Source organism: Phocoena phocoena, chromosome 4, assembly GCF_963924675.1.
Source record: "Phocoena phocoena chromosome 4, mPhoPho1.1, whole genome shotgun sequence".
Taxonomy (NCBI): Eukaryota; Metazoa; Chordata; class Mammalia; order Artiodactyla; family Phocoenidae; genus Phocoena; species Phocoena phocoena.
This window is the reverse complement of record NC_089222.1, coordinates 14,016,020-14,043,902: the sequence shown is the minus strand read 5'-3', so window position 1 is coordinate 14,043,902 and position 27,883 is coordinate 14,016,020. Positions and strand designations below refer to the sequence as shown.

The window sequence follows — 27,883 nt, the reverse complement described above, 5'->3', positions numbered from 1 at the left end:
TTAGACATACCGTGCATGCCTTAACATTAAGACACACAAGATTTAAGGACTTTCTCATGAAGATGCTCTTAAATATTGAAAGAAGAGTGGTGCAGGGAAAGAGGTGGGGACACGTGAGAAGAAACAGCAAGCCTGCCAACTATTCTCATCCTCCTCCTCCTCCCTGCCCCCTACATGAGACTGACCTTCAAATCAGTCCAGAAAAAATTCTACTTTCTCAATACATCTAGACACTCTGCCCTCCTACTGAGCACAGTTCAGTGGAAATACCTAGTATTTTCCAGCCAGAACAACCTGGATACAAATCCAGTCTTTGCTATTTCAGAGTTGTATGATATCCCTGATCCTCAACTTTCCCATCTGTGGAATGGGGAGAATAATTTCCACTTTGACAGGTTTCCTTGAGGATGTGAGATAATGTGTGTAACCCTGTCTAGAGTTGCAGGTTGGGTTTCCCAAGAAGCAAACTCTAAGACTGAGATTATTGTGCAGGTAGATTATTAAGAGAACATTATTAAGGGAATATTCTTGGGATTATGAGCTGTGGAAAGAGAGGGAAGGAGGTATTACTGGGCAGAGGAGATGTTGGGTTGCAACATAGTCCTTCCAAGTTACCCCGAGTTGGGGCAGGTGGCCACGCCTTTATACCCCCTCATAGACCAGCCAGTGATGTAAGCTGCCTCAAGAAGAGGGGTGACTACTGGGCATATACCCTGAGAAAACCATAATTCAGAAAGAGTCATGTACCAAAATATTCATTGCAGCTCTATTTACAATAGCCAGGAGATGGAAGCAACCTAAGTGTCCATCATCGGATGAATGGATAAAGAAGATGTGGCACATATATACAATGGAATATTGCTCAGCTATAAAAAGAAATGAAATTGAGTTATTTGTAGTGAGGTGGATGGACCTAGAGTCTGTCATACAGAGTGAAGTAAGTCAGAAAGAGAAAAATAAATACCGTATGCTAACACATATATATGGAATCTAAGGGAAAAAAAAAGGTCATGAAGAACCTAGGGGTAAGACGGGAATAAAGACACAGACCTACTAGAGAATGGGCTTGAGGATATGGGGAGGGGGAAGGGTAAGCTGTGACAAAGTGAGAGAGTGGCATGGACATATATACACTACCAAATGCAAAATAGCTAGTGGGAAGCAGCTGCATAGCACAGGGAGATCAGCTTGGTGCTTTGTGACCACCTAGAGGGGTGGGATAGGGAGGGTGGGAGAGAGCGAGACGCAAGAGGGAAGAGGTATGGGAACATATGTATATGTATAACTGATTCACTTTGTTATAAAGCAGAAACTTAACACACCACTGTAAAGCAATTATACTCCAATGAAGATGTTAAAAAAAAAAAAGAAGAGGGGTGGTTTGGAGTGAATAAGTCCTTCAGTCCTGAAGGAGAGATCTGGGTTTCACAGCACAACATCCATGCCACCTGGCATATGACAAGTACTTAACACATTGTAACACTTTCTATTATAATTGTCAGCATCATTTTTATCCTTCTTTTTATAGCCACTGCCCTGACTTAGTTTAAGTCTTCATCATCTCTTGTCTGGGATATGAAAGAGCATCCTAACTGGTTTTCCTAATCTACATTGTCTTCCTCAGATCTGTTCTCCATACCGTTGCCAGAGTGATGGTTATAATCTAAGCCTCTCACTGCCCTGCCTAAAATCCACCAGTGGCTCCCCACAAACTTCAGAATAAAAAAAGGTCACTTTAAAGTGACCTTGAATATAACATATACCTGACTTTCCCATCTGATCCTTGCCCACTTTCACCGCCCCCCTTGGCCACCCCACTGCTATTTGACAACCTCTTCACACTGCATTTGTTGAAGCTTCCCCCAACCCACCTCTTCACTCTGTTGGTTTCTGCTTATCTTTGAGGTCTCAGCTCAGGCAACAACTGCTCTCAGAAGCGCCCCCACCCCCAACCAAGACATGGCCAAGTATTGGTATTCCTCTTATCATTTCCCTTTTCATCTGTGCATACTTATGTCAGAAGTCCCTCCAGCTAGGACCTGAGTTTCTCCCAGAAAGCTGAGTCCTCTGGTCTTATTGTACAGATACAATATCAGAGCATGCAGGTGCCCTTCTGGTCAATGACAGACCTCTCCATAGTCTTCTGAGAAATGCAGCTGCCACACACAAATCAGATTCTGGTGCATTAACTTCCATTCCACCACAAGTCACCGTTTAACACAAAGATTTCCAGACCAACAGGATGAAGTACAACAAACTTATAAGAGAATGTGACCAGTATCTTAAGGTTGATGTGATACAATTACATAATCCAGATGTTTCCAAAACTTCTCCTGCCTTTCATTAAAAACACCAACAGAATAGAGGAATGAAAATGTTTGGGAACTAGAAATAGAGGTTCACAACACTGTTAATGTATGAACTGTCATTGAATTGCTCACTTCAAAATGACTAATTTTATCTTATGCATGTTATCTTACATGAGTTTCACCTCAATTTTAGAAAAAAAAAAACAATACATACCCCAGCTTATTTGATGAGCAGACAGTCCAGTCATTCACCAGGTTTCCTGCTGGACCCACCCTCACTTCTCACCTTGGATGTGGCTCCAGATTCTTCTGCTAATCACCCTCCTTCCACATTAGCACATTTCTGGGCTGCTGCATCTTCTCTCAATCATACTCCACCCCACCTCTCCCCACCCATCACCACCACCACCACGGACACAGTCCCCATGCTTAATTCCCCAAAGTACAGCCAAGAACACACAGTAGCGCTCAACAAAGCTTTCCTGAATGTTTGAACTGAACAAAGAACATTTTTAATGTGATGGAGATGCATTTAAAAGGGGATGCCGTATTTGCTCTAAGAACTTGTGGATTATAAGATGCACCATTCATCTCATAACTCCTAAGAGAAAAAAAACACCATAAAATATTTACAAGAATTTCACATTTGCCAATAAAGCACACATTTATCCCCCAAATCCCACTCTTCTTTCTTCTTTAGAGTCAAAATACATCTAAGCCTTCTTCATGTTGTGACTTTAAACATGTTTCTACCATTTACACATAAGCAGAGCATCACAAATAAATGTTGGGATTTGTAACTGTTTGGGACCTTGACCTTTTGGGATTTTTAGGGCAGATAATATAATTCTGACGTTTACCCAAGAACACTGAGGTTTTGTATGTGTTTCCAATTTGATGAAACTTACAGTGGTTTCTAATTTTAAAAGCCCATTGTGGATTCACAAAGGAACACCAGTCAGCCATTCCATTCCTGCCTGTTTCTGTGGCTCCTGAGAACATAAAAGGGCCCTAAAACTGCAACCTTGCTAATGGAACAAAGAATACTTTTCTCCAGAATGTAAACACAGCTTCAAGTTCAGGCATTATGAATCATTTCTCTAGTCTTGCCCAGAAACTTCTGAAAGAAAAATAAAATAGATTCAAACATACATTGGTTTCTTATAGTATGGAGTGCCCTGTTCTTTTATACATCTATGTACATATATGCACATATATTCATTAGCTTTCACTTTGTAAAATTGAAAACAGAGCTGAAGGTTGGCAGGGTTCCCTCTAAGGTGAACAGACAGGATTTCCCTCATTATTGCCCCATCCTGATGGCCAGGTGAGATTTCTAAGAAAGGAATTTCTTTCACAGGTGATTAAAAGGCATGGTGTATTTCAAAAGAAAGATCTTTTCTTCCCTCTTGCATATTGAATGATTTTTCTAAATGACATAAAATGCTAAGGAGTACCTCCTGCATTCATTAACAATCCACAGGTAAATCGTTGGCAACAAGCTGGGATCCACTGGGACCACAATCCCTGCATTATGGAAAGCAATCAGAGCACCAAATGTCAAACCCAGGTGGACTGGAGTGTGGGATATGAAAAATATGTACACCCACAGGGACTGGATTAGGCTAAGAAAATAATTTCATAATCAAATTCATTTAGAGTTAAATATGAATCAGATGAATTGAAAGTGATTAAAAATATCATTAAATATAGCCACAGTCAAGAAATTACCATCATGTTCTGTTTATGTCTCTTTATTTAATAGCCTCAGGATCAGAATGAACTTAGCTGAGCTGCCATCCTGCAGGTCTCAGTTCATTCTAGAATGTGCATTTATCCATACTAGCAAGAGTAGTTAACAAGCTGGTCCTACGCTCTTGAAGAAGGCTGACTCAACATGGTTATGAGCAAGAGTTTTGGTGTCAGGCACAAATATGTTTCCTAGAGAACATAAATTTAGTTACCTTCTCTGACCCTCAGATTTCTCATCTGCAAAATGGAAATGATACTATCTGCCTCTTGGGGTCCTTGTGAGGACTTCAGGAGATAATATCTTTAAAATGTTGAGCTCAATTGTGGAGCATATAATAAGCAGTCTCTAAGTCATTATTTGTAGCATAATGGGCAAGGTGTATAGCCTGGAAGACAAAAAGATGGCTAAAAAAATAATAAGTACGATGAAAAATGCACAAAACTGTAGCATTTGATGACCATTGTCACAGTGGCTAGATCACGGATAAACATGTGACCTCAGCCAGGCCAGAAAATCCAAACTCAGGACTTTTGCTGGAGCTCCCAGGAGAGAGTAACTGTGCCCTGACGTTGCTGCCCTGTGAGGACATGAACCTGAAGGTGGGGGAAGACTTCGCTGGTGCCTCATGGGAATGAGGCCAGTGCAGAATGAAGAGGTAAAAAGGGAAAAGGGAAGGTAGCATCCTGATGACCTTAGCCAGGCTCTGGATCCAGCCTCGCCCCTGGAATTCGCCACCACCAAAGCCTGTAGTTATCCTTTCGCTTAATCTAGTTGAAGCTGGACTTCTGTTGCTCACAGCCAGAGATTTTTGACTAATGTAGCTTGACCTTGGGCAGAGAGGAAACATGGCAGGGCAGGGGTGGAGAGAGGTGGTGCTGCATGGCTGTTCCTTCTCTCACCAGCTATGAAGGGAACGCGTTCCCCTCACTTCTTTCTGGTCACTGAACCCTTGTGGGGCTGAGAACTATCTAAATTAATATAAATTACTCATCTACTAACATTTGGTTGTAAGTCTTCCACCTTAGGACTTTGGAGAACAAGCTCATCTTTGATTTCCCTGTAGGATTTAGGGTAGAGATAGCAGGTGGGATTTGGAACGTAGAAAGTCCTTGCATATTCATTGAATGAAACAAACATGTTGCCCATTCACCAATTTTTCCTTGTGTGAGATGGAAAAGAGACAGAGGAGATACAGGCAATTTGTTTCTGGAATGGATCAAATCATCTGAGTTGCCATTGCAGGTAAAGGGCAAAAGGAAAGTCTTCTTCTCTTCTGCCTGAGGGAAACCCACCCTGTTCCTTCTTAAAATTCTATATCTACCACTTCTTATTATTTCCCATATGATGACCCATTACATTTTTCATTTCAGGATTTGGAATAATTCAGAAACAAAGGAGAGATTAAAATCAAATCTTTCTCACATTCTTGGAAGCAGGAAGGACATTCTAATTAAGGTGTTCTCTAAACTTGCTAGAAGTTTAAGGGGAAAAACTGAGAAAGTTTCAGGGAGAATGGCTCCTTGTCTATGGGCTAGCGTCTTTTTCCTCCTGAAGAAAAGCCACTCTGCTTTAGAGTCCAAGAAAGTGTCCATCAGGACCAGCATCTTTCTGCTGCCTGAGACCTCCAATTTCCAGTCCTGGGATGCTTCCCTGTGCTCATGGGAGAAAGAGCCAGATTTCAGTGGCAAAGTCAATTTCCCCAAGAATCAATTTCTGATATATTTTATTTTGTTGTCTGACCAAGTCCCAAACTCCCTTTCGCAGAAGGCCTTGCCTCAGAATGACATTTTACATTTAGACAGTTCCAATCTAGCTGATATTTCACTTTAAAGATCATTTCCCCCCTTTTCTACTGGTCATAACTTAAGCAAGGAGATGTTTTATAAATAACTTCTGCTTTCAGTCACCCAAAACAGAAAACCCAAGGGCTCAGCATCATGTAAAGTGAAAAAATAGAATGGGAATTAGGAGACCTGGGTTCTAAAGCAGGCTGGACTAGGTACATGCCTTTCCTACGGATGTTTAAGTATCCATCTTGCAAAATTTATCTAACCTCTCCAGCCACAATACTTTCCTAATAAACTGTTGTGGGGATTAAATAATAATATTTGTAAAACATTTACCATTACACCCAACACTATATAAGTGGCTCAAAAAATTATTATGAGCCTTTTCATTACTACTGCTATGATATAGCAGCGGTTCTTTTTCCAGAAAACTCATATTCTCTCAGACAAATTACTGTTCCCATAATGACTACTCACTTGAAGGAAACTTTAAGGCAAAGTTTGCCTACCCACACCTGGCATTCTCTGCACTGCTCCTTGACTGAAGAGTGTGGATTCCAAGGGTAAAGAAAGAAACAGAAGGAAGAGAGAAGAGTAGGCTTAGCATATTATACCTTGTCCAGAAAGGAGCCCAGTCTCCTTGATGGTAGTGTGATGATGATGATGATAAAGATGATGATGGTGATGGTGATGATAAAGCTGATGAAGAAGGTGGTGGTGATGGTGATAAAGCTGATGATGATGCTGGTGGTGCTGGTGATGATAAAATGATGGTGACAATGATGATGATGGTAGTGATAATGGTGATGTTTTTAAACAATGAAAACACTATTCTTTCATATGCTGTATTTCTGTAGTATTGGAAGGAGATCAGAAAACATGGAGATAAAGGACACTAGAGGCAAAACAATGACAAAGAGATGTCCTAACACCTGTTAGGAAACTTGCATGACTGCATCAAGATGAACTTGTTCATGTACAAAATACCAATGAGAAAGTTAGGAAAGGATAAGTCAAGATTTTTCACAATTATTGCAATATCTAACAGAAAGTGAATGTAAATATTATTAATAGTGATAGTAGTCGACACTTTTTTTAGTTCTTACTATGTGCCAACTACTGTGTTAAGCACTTTGCATGCATCATTTCATTTCGTCTGTACTGTTTCCTTAAGAGGGGTTTTTTTTTTTTATAGATGAGGAAGCTCAGAGAAACTAAGTGATTCCCCCCAGGTGCATGGAAATAGTAGCAGACACAGGATCTGAACCCAGACTTTCCCACTTCTAAAAAAAGTCTGCTCCTAGCTATTATATGAGTAGATCAAGTCCTTTGCTCCTGATGTTGGTGAATGAGGGAAAAGGAGCATGTTGGTGAGCAAAACAGAGTCTTTTGCTCTTGTTAGTCATTTGGTAACCCAAGTTCAGGCCCTTTCACCCAAGCTATGGTTCTGGGTTTGCCTCGACTTCTGTTGGTGTGATAATTCTGACTACTCTTGATATTTCACATCAGATTCATATATTTTTTACTGACGTATAATTCACATACCTCAAATCCTCCCTTTCAAAGTGTACATCTCAGTGGTTTTTAGTATATTCACAAAGTTGTGCCACCATCACCACTAAAATTTTCAAGTGTTTCCAGGGCTTCCCTGGTGGCGCAGTTGTTGAGAGTCCGCCTGCCGATGCAGGGGACACGGGTTCGAGCTCTGGTCCGGGAGGATCCTGCGTGCTGTGGAGCGGCTCGGCCCATGAGCCATGGCCGCTGGACCTGCGCGTCCGGAGCCTGTGCTCCGCGGCGGGAGAGGCCACAGCAGTGAGAGGCCCGTGTACCGCAAAAAACAAAAACAAACAAACAAAGAATTTTCAAGTGTTTCTGGAGCTCTTATTATATATATATATATATATATATATATATATATATAACACATATATAATATTATTTTTTCATGGGGGTGGGTAACACATGGCTTGCAGGATCCTTAGTTCCCTGACCAGGGATTGAACCCACGCCCTTGGCAGTGAGAATGTGGAGTCCTAACCACTGGACCACCAGGGAATTCCCCTGGAGCTCTTATCATAAATGTAGGATTTCTGGGAGAACTGAGGAAATACATTAATATTACTCTGCCTTGAAAGAGTTTGCAATCTTGTCAAGAACGCATGGCTTATAAACTTAAGGCTCCTCACTACTTATAATAAAAGAGAATAATACCGTACAAGAATGTAATATATGCAGTAAGTGCTAAGAGAGAGGAATTAACAGGCAGGTCTAGTGATGATGAGGGAGTCCTCGGTGGGGAGGTAGGCCTTGGAGATGAGGAAAAATTGGAGAGGTGGTGTGAGTGGGGAGGGCATCAGATGCAAGAAACTGTCAGGCTAAACGGCCCAAGTGTTAAACTCTTGCCAAGCATAACTATTTGCCCTACTGAGAGACTTGCTGGGACTTCAATAGGAAATACAAAAGAGATTAGATGAAGCCCAGTGATTTCAGCCAGAGATGGCCTGCCCTATTTGAAGGTAATTTATATAATAGTGACCAGTGTCTCCTCTCAGTAACTTGGGTGTGATGCTCATTGGTTTCAGCGGGATGCATACTTTGTGGAGCAAAGACAGCGTTTGGCCCATGGTGGAAATTCCTGCTTTTAAAAGCCATTTTGTTCCATTTTGAAATAAAGTGGAAGTGAAAGTCATGCCCCATGATGTTTCATGGTTAAAACTGCAAAGGCATTTCTGCCTGGGCATAAGAGATTATTTTAAGCATCATCTTCTGGGCTCCTCAGTTACTAAGGGAATCCTGTCTCAGCTCAGTGGCGCAGACAGGCGAGTTGCCATGACAATCCTGCTAGGCCTGGTTGGAGTCTAAATACCACAGAGAGAGGAACTGCTGTCACTACCTGACCCCTGAGCAGCTTGGCAGTGCCCTCCCTGCCCCTGCAGCCAGCCACCCCTCCTGGACCCACCTCAGCTGCCCAGTCCTTGCAACTAGGGGGCACAGGCACCAATTGAAGGGCATTTAGGGTTAGTGGCTCAGCCTGTTTGATGGTCAATCTCCTCTTCTGTCCCAGAATGTGCTGTTCATGCTGGGTCATATTCAAGTCTTCCTGGACACCCACAGTCCTTCAAGCCTGGCCTTTGTCTCTCTGAATAGAGGAAATACTAGATATTTACCAAAAAGTTGCACTAGGAAACAGAATAAAATCTGGAATAAATCTTATTTTCTTTCCAGCCAGGCATAATCTGAAACATTTTCACAAGGGAAACCTGTCACAGTGTTGGTCAATCAGCAATTGATCAATCCCTGCAACTGCCTAGATGCAATTCTATCCTTTCACATGGACACACTCATGGTGTTTGTGGCAGACTATACTTTCTAAAGATGGTGGTAACCCTGTCTCCCATCCCATGTGACAATGTGACTCAATGCTCACATTGAGGCATGGGTCTCTATTCCTTGAACCTGGGCCGGCTGTGTCTGAAGCAAAGTAACGACATGTGATTTCTGAGGTTAGGTCATAAAAGGTAACACAGCTTATATCTGGTTCTCTTGGGATGCTTGCTCTTGGGATCCAACCCTCATGTTGTGAGGAACCCCAAGGAGCCACATGGAGGGACCACATATAGGTGTTCCAGAGAACAGCCTAGTTGAGGTCCTGACTGACAGGCAGCATCGAACACCAGACATGAGGTGAAGGCGCCTTCAAATGATTTCGGCCCCACAGCTGACATCACCCCTGGTCTTTGAGTCATCTCAGTGGAACATGAAGCAGAAACAAGCTGTCCCCACAGTGCCCTTTCTGAATTCTCAACCAAAAGGAGGCATACAAAAAATTAAATAGTGATTGTTCTATGCCAAAAAGTTGGCAGTGATTTATTACCCAGCAATAGTAACTGGAACTACATTTTCTTCCTAGGCTGTCCTTTCTCTATTCTGCTCCTGGGGACTCTTACTCTCCCCTCAAGGAATAATTCAACTGTTACCCTTCAGATGCACATTTTTCTTCTCTTGGGTGAGAGGCAGTGCAACAGAGCAGTAAAGCACTGGACTCTGGAGTCAGCCTGCCTGGGTTCAACTCCTGGCTCCATGGCTTACTTGATAAACTTATGATTTGTGAACTTGGATGAGCTGCTTATCTTCCCTGTGCCTCAATTTCCATATCTGTAAATGAGGATGAGAATAATAGTACATACTTCATAGGTGAAGAGTGAGTTGGAAAGCACTTAGAACAGTGCTAGCCACTTAGCACAATTTAAGTGTTGGTTATGTCTCATTCTTCTGGGACCCTTTCCAACTATAATCAAATTCCCAAATGAACTCATTCTCTAGAATTTCTCAAGACTCTGTGTCTTCTGGGCTCAGACAGGACCACGAACATGGCTCCAGATGACAAGAGTATTCACTGGTCTAGAGCTACACTTCAGCCATCAAAACTACACAGCATCTGGAGAAGACCAGGGGGAAGGAGCCGCCCTTGACTGAAAGCATCTGGTCCTTGGGTGTGTGATGCTCCACTGTCTGCCGCCAACATTTTTGTTCAGCCATCAGAGGACTGTAAAGAAATGTATATGGGTTTAATTACATTAAGTTTCAGAACCATTCTGAGTATAAGGATGGACTGCTGGGAAACTGTAACCCACATCACCACATGGTCACACTGCTGCTGCTGCTGCTGCTTCTTCCCCCTCCTCCTCCTCCTCCTCTTTTTCTTCTTCCTTTTTAGGCTTCAAGACAAATGTGTTTCCATGCTGATCAGCTCTTAGAACCCTAAAGTCTGTGGGAGAATTAGGATTTATAAATAAAAAACTATGTTTTTAAAAGCTTTATACTGAAATTGAACATTGTAATTTAGTCTTACTGGAGGACATTGAGGCAGAATTCGTCTTCTTACTGATTCTTCCATATGGCCATTTAAGTTTTCTATTCTAATTAGCAATGGGATCTCAAAGTTCAAAATTTCCTAAAGTTCATTTTATCTATTCCCCATCTAATGCTCAACAAACTTTCATAAAATCTCTACCAATTTTAAAATATGCTAACTTCTCACAACTTTAGAAAAATGGAAGAAAGCCAAGGGTAATTTAATTAGAAGTCTAAACTCAAATCAATTTTTAATTTCAAATATAAGGCATGTTATGAGCTAAGAGATAGCATAAAGGAATGTAAAATATAAACTAATCAGCAATGAAAAATGTATCATTCTGCAAGCAGCCAACCAAACAGGACATATCACAAACAGTGTAAGAACTAATTGAAGGGCCTAAAGGCGGGAACACATGAAAAAGATACTTTCCAATAAATCCTTGGTTTGAAACCTACTCCTTCTAAGATGGTTCTCTTTTGTTGGCCATGGCTTTAGAAATTCAGAAGTGAACATTTATTACATCAGCTTTGGTCTGAATTAGAGGAGCAAGGATTACAGAATGGTAGCACTAAAGGGAGATAATGAGGATTATCTTTGTTCCAGTGAGAAACGGAAGTCCCAGAGAGGCTGATATCAGTGTCCCAGGGTCCAGGGAGGTCTCTGAAGGATGACATTAGAAATGCTGGGAAGCTCAAGCTCAGCTCCCTAAAGGAGACCTGGTTGAGTCGCTTGAGAACTGGACTGGTCCTTGTGAATTAGCAGCACTCCACAGTGACTAAATCAAGTAAGATGATACCTCCCAGACCCAGCTGGCAATCAGGAGATGTGTGCTGTGTGACAGCAGACAAAGCATGTTTTGCTTTGATTCAGTTCAGCCGTAGCGTCTACTAAGGATTTCATTGACTCAAGGTTGCCATTATGGACCAGGAGAGTTTTGGCACTAGGGGCAAAGTTAGACTGAATGGCTGAGTCCTCAGGCCTCACAGACCACAGTGTGTGATAGGATCACTTACCAATTTTCCTCTTAGTGATAGAGGAATTCCAACAGAAGAGTAATAACACATTTGTCTTACAGAATCAAAGAAACAGAATGGCTGAGAGCACAGGCTCTGTGGGCACACTGCTGAGATTTAAATCTTGGCCCTTACTAGTTGAGTGAACTTATGTAATCTCTCTGTGTTTATTTTCTCAATTGTAAAATGGAGATAATTATAGTATTATCACATGGGGTTATCATAAAGATCAAGTGAGGAAATACACTGAAAAAGTCAACATGAATCCTGTTAGGAATCAGACTGTGGTGTTTAATTTATAATGGAATGTCAACACAATACTTCTAACAGAACACACCCAAGGTCACACCCCAGCTACAAAATGACTAACAGTTCCTTCATCTGAGTGATTTCTGCTCCCTCACCATCATCATCCCCAATCTCACTTTTTCCTTCGTTCCTCCAGAACAAAATTATTGAGATGCCCAAATGCTGAATTGTCCTTGATGGCATCCATTCCAAAACAAGTCCCTGTTTTCCTGATGCCACCCAGCATAAGTCTAAATCTTATAACTCGTTTGTATAGAGACATCCTCAGGTGTATGCTCTCTCTTGCTGCAGCAAGTTAATTAAACTTAACATTGTTTGAGTTTGGGCGTGCCCCTGGTGGTCTCTGACTAATGGGCTTCCACAATACTCAGCACATATAATAGCATACTATATGCACAAGAAATGATAGCCACTGGCAGTAGTAGGCAAGTCTTTTTATTCCCAGCTTCTTGCATACAGCACACCTCAAGACATGCTTTTTCAATAAAGGGCTATTCTCAAATAACTGGGAAGCCAGGCTAAGATGAGAAAACAAAGCAAACATTTAGAGACTGTGCTTTGTTTTCTAATTTTTATTTTTAGAGAACAGTCCAAGTAGTTACCAGGAATTGACCATTGCCTGGACTTTTTAAGCTAGGGTAGCCAGATCTTGAATAAAAGAGGGTCTTGAAATAGCTAAACTTTTAAGTTTTTATTTCTGAATTTCTAAAAACACACATTTGACCAAGAAGGAAACAAACTTTTGGAGTAATAGAATGAATGCCCAAGATACATTCATGGTGATTAGGTTTATTTGCACCTAAGGTGTATTAGGTATCTATTTAGTGACTCAAAATGAGAGTAATCATTTATTCTCTGTGGCAGTTTCTTCTGGTCTGGAACCCATGAGTTCCTTGGCTGGGTGGTTCAGGCTCAAAGCTTTTCATGAATTGCAATCATCTGAAAGGTTGCCTGGGACCGGAGGATCCCCTTCCTAGGTGGTTCACTCCTAGCTGGAAAATTGGTTCCTCTTCACATGGGCCTCTCCACAGGGCTGTTTGAGTGTCTGCAGGACATGACCGCTGGCTTTCCCCATAGGGAGCCGTCCAAGAGCCCAAGACACAGTAGCAATACCTTTTATGATCCACCCCTGGAAGTCACACATCATCAACTTGGCCATATTCTACTAGTACATTCCAACCCTGTTTCAGTGCCAACCCTGCCCATCTGCTGGATGTGCTATTTTGGACCAGCACCAAAACTCTAAGTCTGTGTGCCCTCATTTATAATACAAAAATAACAACCTCCCTTCAGGGCTGTTTTGAACGTAAGCCAATGTAAGATTATCAAGCGCTGCTCAGTACAATGAGCTGCCCCACAACAGACATTACTTAGAAGTGATTTCGTTTCCTTAGGAAGCCTGTCCCTAGTTCGCCTCATTCTCCTAAAGTTTAAACTCCGAGCATCCTTTTTTTTCCACCCCTGGAGAGCCGAGTCAGTCAGACCCCACCCTCCCCAGCCGACTCGACCCCGACGTAGGACTCTTCAGGAGGCGGAACTCTAGTTCCCGGGGCTCACCTCGGCACCGGCGCGCTTTGCGAAAGGACCGGAAGTGGCTCCTTTAGCTCTTCGTCCGAAAGGGCAGTGGGGGGCGGCCGGCTGAACGGTTCGGGAGGGCTGTGCGGACTGGGTTGCCGGCGCTGGGACGCCCTGAAAGCGGAGCGGCGGGGCGCCCGGAGGTGAAGGGGTTGCGCCCTTCCGGCCTAGTCATGCCCGGTTGGAGGCTGCTGGCTCGGACCGGCGCACGGGTGCTGGACCGCGGCGCGGGCGGCCTGGGCGCTAACCGGGCCTCGGAGAACAGGTGGGTGCGGAGGACGAGGGTGCGGCGTGGTGCCTGCACCTGTGGCCTCGGGCTGTGGCCTGGCCCGGCGTGGGGTAGGAGGGGGTTCCGTGCAGGCCTGAAGAGTAAGAATAATTGCTTTAAGGACGTGCCCTTTGAAGGATTGGAGGTGTGTTTTTTTTTTGCTTTTTAATGCTGATGAGCATTAAAACAAGCATTACCAACAGCAATAATATTATCTGCCAATTAGTGAGCGTTTACTGTGTAATAAATGTTCTTTTAGGAACATTAGGCTCCTTACGTCATGTAGCCTCACCTTAGAGCTGCTATCATCCGTTTTACAGATACCATCATTTTCCCGTCCTATCATTATTCTGCTTTGCAGGTAAAAGGGAAGCTTAGAGAAAAGTGATTTGCCCAAGGTCACTTAACTAATAAGTGAAAAATTGAGACTCTAGCCTGGACGTATCTACCTGCATACAAAAGAGATAGATCGCAGGAAGATTTACTTCTTTTCTGACCCTCCTGGCAAGAATTACACATCTCTTTCCTGACCTCCGTCCTGTAAGGTCTCTCTTGGTGTGTTCAGCTAGTCACAGGTCATGTCTTTTATGGATTTTAGAATTTGCACACCCAGTTTCTTCACCACTCTGAGCCAAGGCCATGTCATTACAGGGGTTTATCAGAGAAAGATCAGTAACCCCACATTTTGTCACCTCTACTGGATGTAAACTGTTAACGTACATGTTCTAATGGATCTGTGGCTTCTCTTGTCTACATAGGACTACTCTGTTAGAAATCTGTTTATCCCAGAGGAGAAGAGGAAGAACTTTTCCTCCAGGGTAACTATTAACAGTTGAAATATGAGCCCCATTATTATCATGAGGAATGTCAGGGAAAAAACTAGAACAGAATCCAAACCCTTTCCAAAGGCCCTGACTACACTTTCCAACTCATGTGACCTCCCTTTGTACATTAAGTGGGGAACCTTTTGAATTGTGCTTTGTTTTCTAATTTTTATTTTTACAGAACAGACATCTGGCTTTTGGTTAGAAGTCTTCATGGCAAGAGTGGTACTTGGTGGGATGAGCATCTTTCTGAAGAAAATGTTCCCTTTGTTAAGCAGTTGGTCTCTGATGAAAATAAAGCCCAATTAGCAAGTAAACTCTGTCCTCTGAAAGATGAGCCGTGGCCTATACATCCTTGGGAACCAGGTGGTTATTTTGTATATGTTGTGTTCTCATCGCCTAATTACTGTCTGGCTGGCACATTAAAAATCGTAGTGACTTCTGAATCAATTTATCATCTCTTTAATTTATTTTTCATGTCTTAAGTGTGTCTATTTCATTGTGGTTTGCAAGTATATTTCCAGCATTCTAGTCTACTGTTAGTGAATGTCTAATGATCATCAAGACTTCCTCAAGAAACTGCTTTGTAGGTGAAAAGAGAATTGTTCTGCAAACGTTTTCTTGTTTTCTTCAGATGAAAAATAATATAAAATAAATCAGGGAAGAAAAACTGGAAGAGTGTGATCTAAACTGTAATGTATCACACAGACGTTTGTAGCTGGGGTATTCTGCCACTCCATGCCTGCCAAGCATAACCCCAGAATCAGCTCTATGTGCCTGGTAGAGTGCTAAATCCATGTGTGGCCAGACCAAAAAGCATAAGGCCTTTCCTGTTCATGGAGTTGCCGTTGGTTGGGGGTTATTGTGGCTGTTGAATTGTTTAATGGCTAGAATTCTTAGTGGAGCAACTTTATCAATTTATGCAACAAATCTGAGTGTCATGGTGGATGCTGACATATTTTAGCAACATGACCACTTGTGTCATCTCAATAACACCAGCTAACTTCTTAGAATTTGAGTAGTAGATGTTCCCTAATTAATGAGGTTGGATATGAATTGATATTAGGAAAGCAAAGCACAATGATGGATTTATCATGCCCTCTATTAATACCACTATTTTAAATACCAGAATATATCAGTTTAACTATTTTCTTTATTTTGTACGGTTTTCTTATATTTTTTATTTTACAGAGATTTATTGAGTACCAGTATATTATGTCAGGCATGGCTGAAGGCATTTATATCTGTAAGGAACAGTTGTATTTTACAGTATGAATATATCAGCATGTTTCTTATCTGCTTGCTCCTTATATGAAAGCAAAATTTAGGAAATACCGTTGTATCATGTTGACAAATGTTGAAAAGTCTGTGTGAGTATTGATTTGTTTTTAATTGCCAGGTTCCTCTAGAGTAGGCCTTATTGCAATGAAGTTAGGCATGATGCCCTTATGGACCAAAGATGGTCGGAAGCACGTGGTCACATTACTTCAGGTAAGAAACAGAAGATGTAACAAATCTGTGTGTGTGCTGAGATCTATTTGTGCAAACCTAAATGGGCAATATTTGTATCCTGAAACATTTGACTGTGGTGAAGAAGAGGTAAAGTTGAGCATAGATACTGTAAAAGAGCTTTACTTCTGATGGTGTCAGTGAATGTTCTCACTCATGCCTGAGTGGTGGCTTTCTTTATACTGGCATTGGGATAACTGAGGCAATTAATTAAAAAAAAATTGTAATCTAGCTTCTTACAGATCTACTAGTTTAATTCATAATCAGAAAAAATCTCAGTCCCATCTTATTTTCATTTATGGAGTTCTTTCAATTCAAAATTGTAATTTTGATCTCTTTACTAACTCAGAATGTAACACTTTTGTCTGGGGAAGTAGCATTTTGTTCTCTGAGATAAGGTTAAGCGCTAATGCTTAAGAATATAGGCCCTGGAACCAGAATACCTCAAATGTTGGTTCTGCCATTTTTTAGCTGTGTTCCTTGGAGCACTGTGTCTTATCTGTAAAAGAATAATTTTATTCTGTAGGAGAAATCACTATGATCTCCCTCAAAGGGTTATTGTGAGGCTTGCACAAGATTCTAAATGTCAGGCACTTAAAATTTTAAACAATATTAAATGTCCAATAAATGTTAGCTGTTATTGTCTTTATCATTATTACAAAGAGATCACTGATAAAGTTGAGACCTTCATTGCCCAGATCACTTTGAACAGCTCAGTTCATATTGGAGTCAGGCCTTAGACAAGCGTTTAGGGAGGTGATGGGGAGTAAAATGAGACCTCATGCATGTAAGTGCTTCCAGTGCTGACAGGCACAGGTGGCCTGTAAGCCCTTAGTAAGTTTTTACTGACTCTGAATGATCAAGGAAAGGAGTATAGTTTCTGGAACTCTACAGAACTTTGGGAGCTTTTAGGAATGATGGGTGGGATTGTAAATTGGTACAGCTGCTTTAGGAAATAGTTTAGCATTATGGAAAAGTTGAGGTACGTGAACCAGTGGTCTCCCAGTTCCACTCCTGAGTGATACTAGAAAATGTGAACAGATGATTTATAGCAGCATTACTCTTAATACTCCAAAAGTAGAAATAACTCCCATGTCCATCATGGTAGAATGGGTAAATAAATCATGGTGTATTTACATGATGGAGTGCTGGGTGACAGTGAAAATGGACAGAATAGAGCCGCACACAACAGTATGGGAGAACCTTACCTATAGAATCTTGAGTGAAAGCAGGAAAATATGGAGGAGTATATGTGGTCTGACTCCATTTACATAAAGGTTCAACAGGCAGCACTGAACTATAGGATTAAACAATACTTTCAAAGGTAGTAATTATAATGAAAAGTTAAATGATTACCATAAATGTCAAGAGAGGTGGTTATTTCTAGGACAGTTCTTCTCAGACTTTACCTCAGAATCACCTGGAGGGCTTATAAAACAGAGATTCTGATTTAGTAGGTCTTGGCTGAGGCCTGAGAACCTGCATTTTCACAGAGTTCCCGGGTGACTGATGCTGCTTGCCTGGGGACCACACTTCGAGAGCCACTGCTCTAGGGGTAAAAAGGGTGGGGAGGAGGAATGGGTATGAGGGGGGAATTGGGAAGAGACACAGAGCTTTGGGGGATTTTTGACATGTGTAGTGGTTACATGCATATTTTCTTTATAAATACTCATTTTGTTGTATATTTGTGTTTTATGCACTTTTCTGTTTGCGTTATATTCAGTATTTGACAGTGTTTTTTTTAAGAGTGTGGTTGGTATGGTGAGATAAGATGGATTGGATGGGCCTCAGTGTGGCTGGTATGTAATGTTAGCATGTGTCCTGGCACATACTTAGTTTTTTTATGTTTGTTTTTTTAGGTACGAGACTGTCACGTCCTAAAATATACTCCAAAGGAAAATCATAATGGAAAAATGGCAGCCCTGACTGTAGGAGGAAAAACTGTATCACGTTTCCATGTAAGGGTGCACTTTCATTCCTAGAATAGTGCATTTCATTAGTTTTAGACCTGAATTCTTTGAGATTCTGAATTCTTTTAAGTTTTGAGGATATCCCATAGCCACAGACTTGTCCAGGAGGTGAACTGTGGATTTGGGGGGAGGCAGTCTGATAGAGCTACTGACCGCAGGAGTCTGGGAGACTTTGAGTTTGCTCCAGTACCTCCCTTCACTGTCTGGAACAAGTAACTTCACCTTCTAAGCTTCAGTATTTGCCCAGATGTAAAATGTGGATAAAAATACTACTTACCTAATAAGAGGTTTGCTACCAGGGTTACGTGAGACTTTTCACATGTGCCTGGCATGTAACAGACACTCAAAAGATGGTAGCTATTTGATTATTTTGTGGTTGTTTTATGTTTATTTTCATTTTTTTTTCTAAATTGTCTCAACTCTTGACTCCAACAGCATGTGAGGATTAATTTTTCATATATTAGAAGTTTTCAGTATTGGGAAGAAAGCTGTGTATGAAGTCACATCAGATTTTTCTGAGTAAAGCGTATTTCCCAAGTAGAATACTAATAGAATGCTGAGTTTGTAGTTTAAATGTGAAAAAAATCTGCACAATTAGTATTTTGGCGGAGTTGAGGATGACTAAAAGCAGAGAATGCCTTTCTAGAAATGGTGATGGTTTTCACTAATGGCTGCTAAAACATCTTTAGGTTTACTAAAATGTTGCTTGTCTCTAGATTAACATTTTTCCATTATAAATTATTTATGAAATGAACATGAATGAAAGTTAGGAGACAACCTGTTCTGTGCAGCTGTCAAAGCTAACAAGTGTTTATCGATTGCCTCCTATTTCCTTGTCATAGTTAACTTTTGAGCACTTATTACATGCTGGGTATGTAGGCATTAAGTCTTTTACATTTATTAACTTACTTTTTCAGACTCTAAAGATAACGAAGTTAAGTAACTCCCTCAGGGACACCCACCAATAAGAGGTAGAGTGACAGTTAGACTCTGAAAGCCTTACTTTGTTAATTGTGTCTTGATATCCACCCTTTGGGAATACATAGGGAAGGTGGACTAATAAATTGACTATCTCAACACAGTACTATAAGTGCAACAAGCACATTGGCCAATTCTACTTGTGGGAATCCTAGGAGGTTTCACAGGGAGGAGACCAGAAAGGAGGGTGGGTGCTAAAGGCATGCCAGGCAGAGTGGGCTCTGCAGAAGCAGATGCATGGAAGAGCATTGGTGCTTGGAAAGAGAAGGGCCATATGTCTCGATCTTAGTGTGCAGTCAGGGAGAATGTGATAAAGGTGTGACAGGTGGGGTTGTCAGGATGGAGAGCTAACAAGTTTAGACCTCATCATGTAAACTTTGAGGAACTTTCTGAATTCTTTAACCAGGGCAGTGGTCAAATTGTTATCGTGGTTAACTAAATTAGAAGATGCCAGGTGCAGGGAGGACATTTAGGAGGTTGTTTTAAGCCCTCAGGGAGAGTTGATAAAAGTCTTTTGCCCCAGAGCAGTTGCATTGGGCTTGGAAGAGGCAGGGATTATAAAAGACCAGGTGAGTGTGAGCGTGTGGGAAGAAAACCCAGCAGGTCAGTGCTCATGCCATGACTTGGGACAGGGACAAGGAAAGGGATGCTTTGGAGGAAAGACGTGTTTAAAGTGTTTTAGAAAATCCAGGTGGAATTGTCCTATGAGTATATACTGATCAGCAAATTGGCGCTGATTGGAGTCCTATGGTTTAATAGGCCTATCTCGTAAGTATTAGAGGACTTAGCTATTTTTGCATATTATGGTAGTATAGTTAGTTTATATTTCATTAAGCCTTCATAGTAATATCTGCTATTCCTGACAGATTATTGCCTAATAATTACAGGGTTCAGATAATACCACAGTAATTAAAAGCACAATGTGATATTTTGGGAAACATTTTTTTTAAATGTCAAATGTTTGAATTTTTAAGTGTGTAAATATTTGCCCAACTTCCTGTGAATCACGTGAACAGTTCTTCAGTTTGATAGACACCTCTGTTTTCTAATTGATTGTATTTCTGTGTTTTGTTAGGACTGTCATCTTTATTTCATTACAATTTTGTAAATTTATGACTCTACAGCCTTGGTATTTGTAAGTCAGGTGTCCTGTTGGGATAATCCATTCTGCTTCAGCCTATTTGTGAACATTACTTCCTTGGGACTGCGGTAGTGGGAAATGAGTGGACCTGGGATCAGAAGAGCTGAGCTCTTCCATGACTGCCAGTAGCTCCTTCACTCCACCTTTTTGAACAGCCATTTTCTTACCCATGAAGACAAGGAATTGGACTTGATGGTCTCTGAATTCTCTCCCAGTTCTAAGTCTCACATTGGTTCTCAAATATTTTAGTTTTTAAGAAAAAACAAAAGTTCCCCTCCAAAAATGAACTTGTCAGCTCAATTTATTCTATTTTACTTAGTGATAAAGATAATCTTATTGATGAAGTCTTATTAACATAATAACTAGGGCTTCCCTTGTGGCGCAGTGGTTGAGAGTCCGCCTGCCGATGCAGGGGATACGGGTTCGTGTCCCAGTCTGGGAAGATCCCACATGCCGCGGAGCGGCTGGGCCCGTGAGCCATGGCCGCTGAGCCTGCACGTCTGGAGCCTGTGCTTCGCAACGGGAGAGGCCACAACAGTGAGAGGCCCGCGTACCGCAAAAAAATAAATAAATAACATAATAACTAAACTATTACAGAAACGATAGTACTTCTATTTCTACTTTGACATTTGAGACTCTGGTCTTCATACCTTAAGCTTTATCTCACCAATGAATATATAGCACAGCAGGGTGATTTGGATGCTGTATACTTATACTGTGGTGAATTTTAACCACTTATCTGACATAAACTTTTAAAACTGTTCACTACTGTGGTATAGAAGTGCTACAAAGGCCCTTTTATCCTTCAAGATATTATTTTTCTAGGACCAGAGGTCATGTATTATAATATTAAGAAAAAAGTTTTGTCTTTGAATGACTTTTCATCAGAATAGGATGTGAAAATGAAGTTCTAGAATTCTTTAAAAGTAAAGCATTTTGGTTCAGAAAGGAAAAAGATTTTTGAAACTAAAAGTATACAAACTTTCTCTTGCACATTGTAACCCTCAGGGAAACTGCAGGTAGATTGATTATAGAGGGTTTGAGAGAGAGAAGAGACACCTATGAATAGGTAATATTAAATAGTTAAGCATTCTAAAATGAGTTGATTGAATCAGTTTTATTTTTAATAGGGCTAGAATGTTATTTTTTTTAATCTGTAAAGAATTTATGCCTCCAAGAAACTAGACTGCTTTGCTTTTGCTATTTGTGTACCTTATAATAAATAAAAACTGATGTGGTACATAGTGTTTTTGAATAAGGAAGCTAAGTGGCCTTAAAGATGGTTAAATCAATTCATCTTAGGAGCAGAGAAGCATCTTCATTGTGAGGAGGATAATTGCAGAGAACTCTGAAGAGGGAGGAAAAAAGACAACCTCACAGATAGAATTATCCAAGTGTGACTCTGCTGTCAGTCTTTTAAATTGCCTTTTGAAATCATTTATTTGGAAGTTAGAGGAAAAAAATCCCTTTGTTACACTGCTGTTGACTCAACTCAACTTGAACATCTGGTTTTTCTCAGGGCAGATACCCAATTAGTTTTATGATATTTTGATTTTAAAAGAAAAAAATTATTCACTTTTAGTGAAATTGGAAGATAATCAGGAAGTATGTATTACCTTTGTCCTTTTTATGTCTCAGTCTATAGTTACTTAGTCAAGATGTTTATCTTGTCCATTTTGTATTACTAAAAAAAGTACAGGATTTTTCTCATAAGCCTCCTGGAATACTTAAAAACCAATATTAATAAAATAATGTTTTTAAGTTACCATGTGGAATATGTGAAGGTCAAAAATAAAATTGAAGTCTGTTCTAAAATTTAATAAATCTGAATCCAGTACATCAGGAAAATAATTTTAAGGATCCACATTTTAAAAATTTTTATTGAAGTTTAATTGACCTAAAACACTGTTAGTTCCAGATACACAACATAGTGATTCAGTATTTCTGTACGTTACAAAATGATCCTCACAGTTACCATCTGTCACCATACAAAGTTATTACATTATTGACTATATTCCCCATGCTGTACATTTCATCCTCCTGACTTATTTCTTTTGTAACTGGAAGTTTACCTCTTAACCTCCCTCACTTATTTCACTCATCCTGTCCACCCCATCCTCCTCTGACAACCACCTGTTTGTTCACTGTATCTATGAATCTGTTTCTGTTTTGTTACCTTTGTTCATTTGTTTTTTAGATTCCACATATAAGTGAAATCACATGGTATTTGTCTTTCTCCATCTGACTTATTTCACTTTGCATAATATCCTCCAGACCCATCCATGTTGTTGCAGGCAAGATTTCATGGCTGAGTAATATTCCATTGTGTATATATGTGTGTGTGTGTGTGTGTGTGTGTGTACACATATATACACATCTTTATCCATTCATCTAGCGTTGGATACTTAGGTCACTTTCATATCTTAGCTGTTGTAAATAACACTGTGAGGAACATAGATGTGCATATATGTTTTCGTATTAGTGTTTTTGTTTTCTTTGGAAGAATACCCAGAAATAGAGTAACTAAATTATATGGTATTTCTATTTTTAATTTTTGAGGAACCTCCATACTGTTTTCCGTAGTGGCTGCACCAATTTACATATCTGCCAACTGTGTGCAAGGGTTCCCTTTTCTCCGCATCCTCTCCAAAACTTGTTGTTTCTTGTCTTTTTGATAATAGCCATTCTGACAGGTGGGAGGCAATATCTGATTGTGGTTTTATTTGCATTTCCCTGATGATTAGTGATGTTGAGCATGTTTTTTCAAGTGTCTCGGTCATTTGTATGTCTTCGGAAAAATGTCTATTCTTTTCTTCTGCTTATTTGTTAATTGGGTTGTTGGGTTTCTTTTGCTGTCAAATTGTATGAATTCCTTGTATATTTTGGATTTTGACCCCTTATCAGATATAACTTTTGTGGATATTTTCTTCCATTCAGTAGGTGGTCTTTTTGTCTTAATAGTTTCCTTCACTTTTTAGTTTGATGTAGTCTCATTTATTTATTTTTTTTTGTTTTTTTTTGTTTTTTTTTTTTATGCGTTACGCGGGCCTCTCACTGTTGTGGCCTCTCCCGTTGCGGAGGACAGGCTCCGGACGCGCAGGCTCAGCGGCCATGGCTCACGGGCCCAGTCGCTCCGCGGCATGTGGGATCTTCCCAGACCGGGGCACGAACCCGTGTCCCCTGCATCGGCAGACGGACTCTCAACCACTGCGCCACCAGGGAAGCCCCTCATTTATTTATTTTTGCTTTTGTTTCCCTTGCGTGAGGAGACAGATCCAAAAAAAATTTGCCAAGATCTAGGTCAAAGATTGTACTACCTATGTTTTCTTCTAGGAGTTTTATGGTTTCAGGTCTTACATTTAAGTCTTTAATCCATTTTGAGTTTATTTTTTGTATATGATATGAGAAAGTGGTCCAGTTTGATTCTTCTGCATGTAGCTGTCCAGTTTTCTCAACAACATTTATTGAAGAGGCTGTCTTTTCCCCATTGTATTTTCTTGCCTCTTTTGTCATAGATTAGTTGACCATTTAAGTGTGGGTTTATTTCTGGGCTCTCTCTTCTGTTCTATTGATCTGTGTTTCTCTTTTTGTGCCAGTACCATACTGCTTTGATTACTGTAGCATTGTGGTATAGTTTGAAATCAGGGAGCATGATACCTCCAGCTTTGTTCTTCTTTTTCAAAATTGTTTTGTCTATTCTGGGTCTTTTGTGTTTCCATACAAATTTTAGGATTTTTTGTTTTGGTTCTGTGAACAATGTCATTGGTATTTTGATAGGGATTGCATTGAATCTTTACATTGCCTTGAGTAGTATGACTATTTTAACAGTATTAATTCTTCCAGTCCATTAGCATGGTATATCTTTCCATTTCTCTGTGTCATCTTCACTTTCTTTCATCAGTGTCTTTTAGTTGTCCAAGTGTCTTTTACCTCCTTGGCTAGATTTATTCCTAGGTGTTTTATTTTTTTGATAATTTGCAATTGCATGTGGGATTGTTTTCTGAATTTCTCTTTCTGATAGTTCATTGTTAGTGCATAGAAAAGCAACAGGTTTCTATATATTAATTTTGTATCCTGTCACTTTACTGAATTCATTTATTAGTTCTAATAGTTTTTTTGATGGCATCTTTTAAGATTTTCCATATATAGTATCATGTCATCTGCAAACAGTGATAGTTTTATTTCTTCCCTTCCAGTCTGGATTTCTTTTTATTTCTTTTTCAAGGAGCCACATTTTTAAATGAACTTTTATGTTTGCTTTTGTGGAAGAAGTGAGTATGACTGAGGATGAAAAGCAGGGGCCTTGGTAAAAGCGATGTTGAATATCAGTCTTAGATTTCAGCATATGGGAAGTGAAACCATAAAGAATGACTGGAGTGAATGTATGTTATCACTGTTGGAAGAAAGGATAGCTTCCTGAGGGGACCCTGTGAGGTGGAGAACAATCTTCTGTGGACATCCGGAGCAGAGCTGTTCAGTATTTGTTGCACAGTCCCACTGGGGGGCTCCAGGGAGATTCTCGGGGGGCTGCGGACTGATCCAAAAACTAAAGTTCTCTGCTTATAGGCCAATGCCACCCAATTTCATGTCAGCTGAGGACAGCCTACTCAGTAAGTTATAAAGGGGCACAGTTCTTACTTCAAACTGAAATTAGCAAGTACCTGAAGTTTGCTGCATATTCAAATACATGTTCTTCAGATAAGTGTGGCTTATCACTGGACCTGGGACTAGACATGTATTTAACAGACTTTCAGTGAGCTTTGGAAGTACATAGTGAGGGGAGATTATAGGCCAACAGACTGGCATGGGCAGGCACAGGTAAGCATACGTAGAGTACTGTGGCTCATTGGGGTCCTGCAGGTGCTTCGTTTAGGATCAGAGGGGAAGCAGAGGGAGAGGGAACAGCAGGAAGATAAATATTATTGCTTATATTCTCATGAAAGAGGCTCTTCACATCAGGAAGTGGTACAGCTTTTTTGGTAAGTCTTACAGTATCTATATCAAGAGTTAAGAATTAAAACAGAAAAAAAAGACAACAGGGCATTATGGTAAGGAAATAAGTCGTCCATAAAGTTTTCTATTCAAGGATTTTTTCTATTCAAGGATATTTACAATAGCAGAACGAAAAAGCAGGGGTGGAGGGAAGAGCAGACAGTAGGACCTGCGAGGAGCTGGGGATGGAGCAGCCACTACAGTCTCTGCTCTCTAAAAGCTTACATTTTGGTGGGCTTGGGGGTGAGACAGGGAAGCTATTGCACAGAAGATAAACAACTAAAAAATGTGTATTGTGACAGATGGAGGGAAGTGCTTTGAAGATTCATAAAGTGTGCTGAGGGCTTTGCAAGAGACAGAAAGTGGTGCTATTTTAGGTAGAATAATCAGGAAAGGTAAGTTGATATTTGGGTGAAGACCTGAATGAAGTGAGGGAGCATATTATACAGAAATCTGGCAGAGGCATGAGGAGAGACATAAGTGAGGGAGGTTAAGAGGTACAGACTTCCAGTTGCAAAATAAATGAGTCATGGGTATGAAATACACAGTGTGGGGAATATAGTCAGTAACTACATAATATCTTTGTATGTGACAGGTGGTAATTAGACTTATAATAGTGATCATTGTGTAATAGAAATATTGCATCACTTTGTTTTGCACCAGGAACTCACAGTGTTATAGGTCAATTATACTTCAACAAACAAATTCATAGAAAAAGATTTCAGTTTTGTGGTTACCAGAGGCAGGTGATGGAGGAGGGGGAATTGGATGAAGGCAGTCAAAAGGTACAAACTTCCAGTTATAAGGTAAATAAATACTAGGGATATATGTACAACATGATAAATATAATTAACACTGCTGTACATTATATGTGAAAGTTAAGAGTAAATCCTAAGAGTTTTCATCACAAAGAAAACATTTAAACATTTGTTTTCGTTTCCTTTAATTTTTTATCTATATGAGATGATGGATGCTCACTAAACTTATTGTGATGATCTTTCCATGATGTGTGTAAGTCAGGTCGTTATTCTGTGTACCTATAATAGTGAGGCAGACATTTTCTGCAGTTGTAAATAGCATAGACAGTTTAAGACTATGGAGAGGAAAAGGTAAAGGGAAAAAAATCTGGCAGAATGGCATTCCAGGCAGGGGGACCAGTATGTGCAAAGGACCTGAGGCTGTTGTTTAGTGAGTTCTTAGACTGGTAAGGAGCACATTGTCCCCGAGGCAGGCCAAGCTGGGAGGAGAGTAGGTGGTGTAGAACCTTGGAAACCATGGTGAGGACTTAGGACTCGATTCTTCTGCACAAGATGCAGGCCATTGTGGAGACTAACGTAACTTGAGTTTAGAAGGATCATGCCAACTGTGAATGGAGAACATACCAGGGGGTCAGGAGTATAGAAGTTGGAGACGTGATAGGAGGCTACTGAAATAATCCAGACGATATACGGCTGGCTGGGGTCGGGGTGAGAAGTGGCTGATGTGGGCTATGTGTTTAAATAGAGGCTACAGGAATGGCTCATGGATGGACATGGGATGTGAGAAAGAGAAGAGTTGTAGGTGACCATAGAATTTTTGGTCTAAACAGAAGTATGGAGCTGCTGTTTATTGAGATTGGGAAGACGAGGAGAGCAGGCCTGGCGGGGCAGGAACGTGTTGAGTTCAAGTTTAGACGAGTTAAGCTTGACTTGTTGTGTGACATCAAAGTGAAATGTTGACTTGGCAATTGGGCAGAAAAATTTGTAGTTCAGAGTAGAATTTGGGGTGGATGTTAGAAAAGTGGGTCATTAGCCTGTGAAAGAACCAGGGAGTAAGTAGCTGGAAGTGGAGTGGAGGCCTTCCAAGGAGAGAGCAGCTGCCTGTGCCAAGCAGTGCTCATGGTGACCAGGGCATTTGGTGATTTTGACCAGCACGTTCCATTGAGTACGAGGGGCTGGAAGCCCCTGATGAAAACCTTGTCGTGGGCAGGCACAGAAAGATTAGCTGGAGGAGATAATGTGGCCAAGGAAAGGTTTGTGTTTTAATGTGAGTTATTGTGATTCTTTTATGCTGCTAGGAAAGTTCGAGTGGAAAGGGGGAAATTGTTGAGTAAGAAGATGGTGGGGACAGTTTCAGGAGTAAAGACATTGAGTAGGTGAGAGGAGGTAGCAGTCAGTACACAGTGAAGGATTTGGCTTTAATAAGAACATGGACAGTTCATCTGTTATTGTGGTTCCCAGCCCCAGATTCACATCAGGACCATATGGAGTGCTGAAAAAACGCTGACACCTGGATGCCCCCTTAGACCGGTGAAGTTACAGCCTCCAAGCTGAGGCCTTGGCCTTGGTGTTCTCTGAAAGCTTCCCATGTGCCTCTCGTGCACCTGGAGTGGGGTGGGAGGGTGATGATTGATTTGGTGGTAAAAGCTTGGGGAAGGGCTCTCCATTCTTCTGCTTTTTTCAGTGCAATAAGAAGCAACATTATCAGCTCAAAGCAGGGAGAAGGAGGGGAGAGTGCTGGAGGTTTTAAGAGGGTGTGGCGGAGCTGTCTTGGGGAGTGAGAGGGATTTAACAGGGGAATGTGGGTGTGAGAGGGATTTAACAGGGGAATGTGGGTTG

General features: G+C 40.8%; 1 protein-coding gene across 1 annotated transcript in view; it reads left to right on the top strand.

Annotated features, from left to right (window-relative positions):
• Positions 1-13,660: 13,660 nt before the first annotated feature.
• MRPL3 (mitochondrial ribosomal protein L3) overlaps positions 13,661-27,883 on the top strand; it is a 45,004-nt gene continuing 30,781 nt past the window's right edge. The window contains exons 1-4 of the mRNA XM_065876525.1: positions 13,661-13,869; positions 14,878-15,062; positions 16,096-16,187; positions 18,065-18,163. Coding sequence (XP_065732597.1) covers positions 13,778-13,869; positions 14,878-15,062; positions 16,096-16,187; positions 18,065-18,163 — 468 coding nt within the window. The 5' untranslated portion in view covers positions 13,661-13,777. The remainder of the gene's footprint in view (positions 13,870-14,877; positions 15,063-16,095; positions 16,188-18,064; positions 18,164-27,883) is intronic.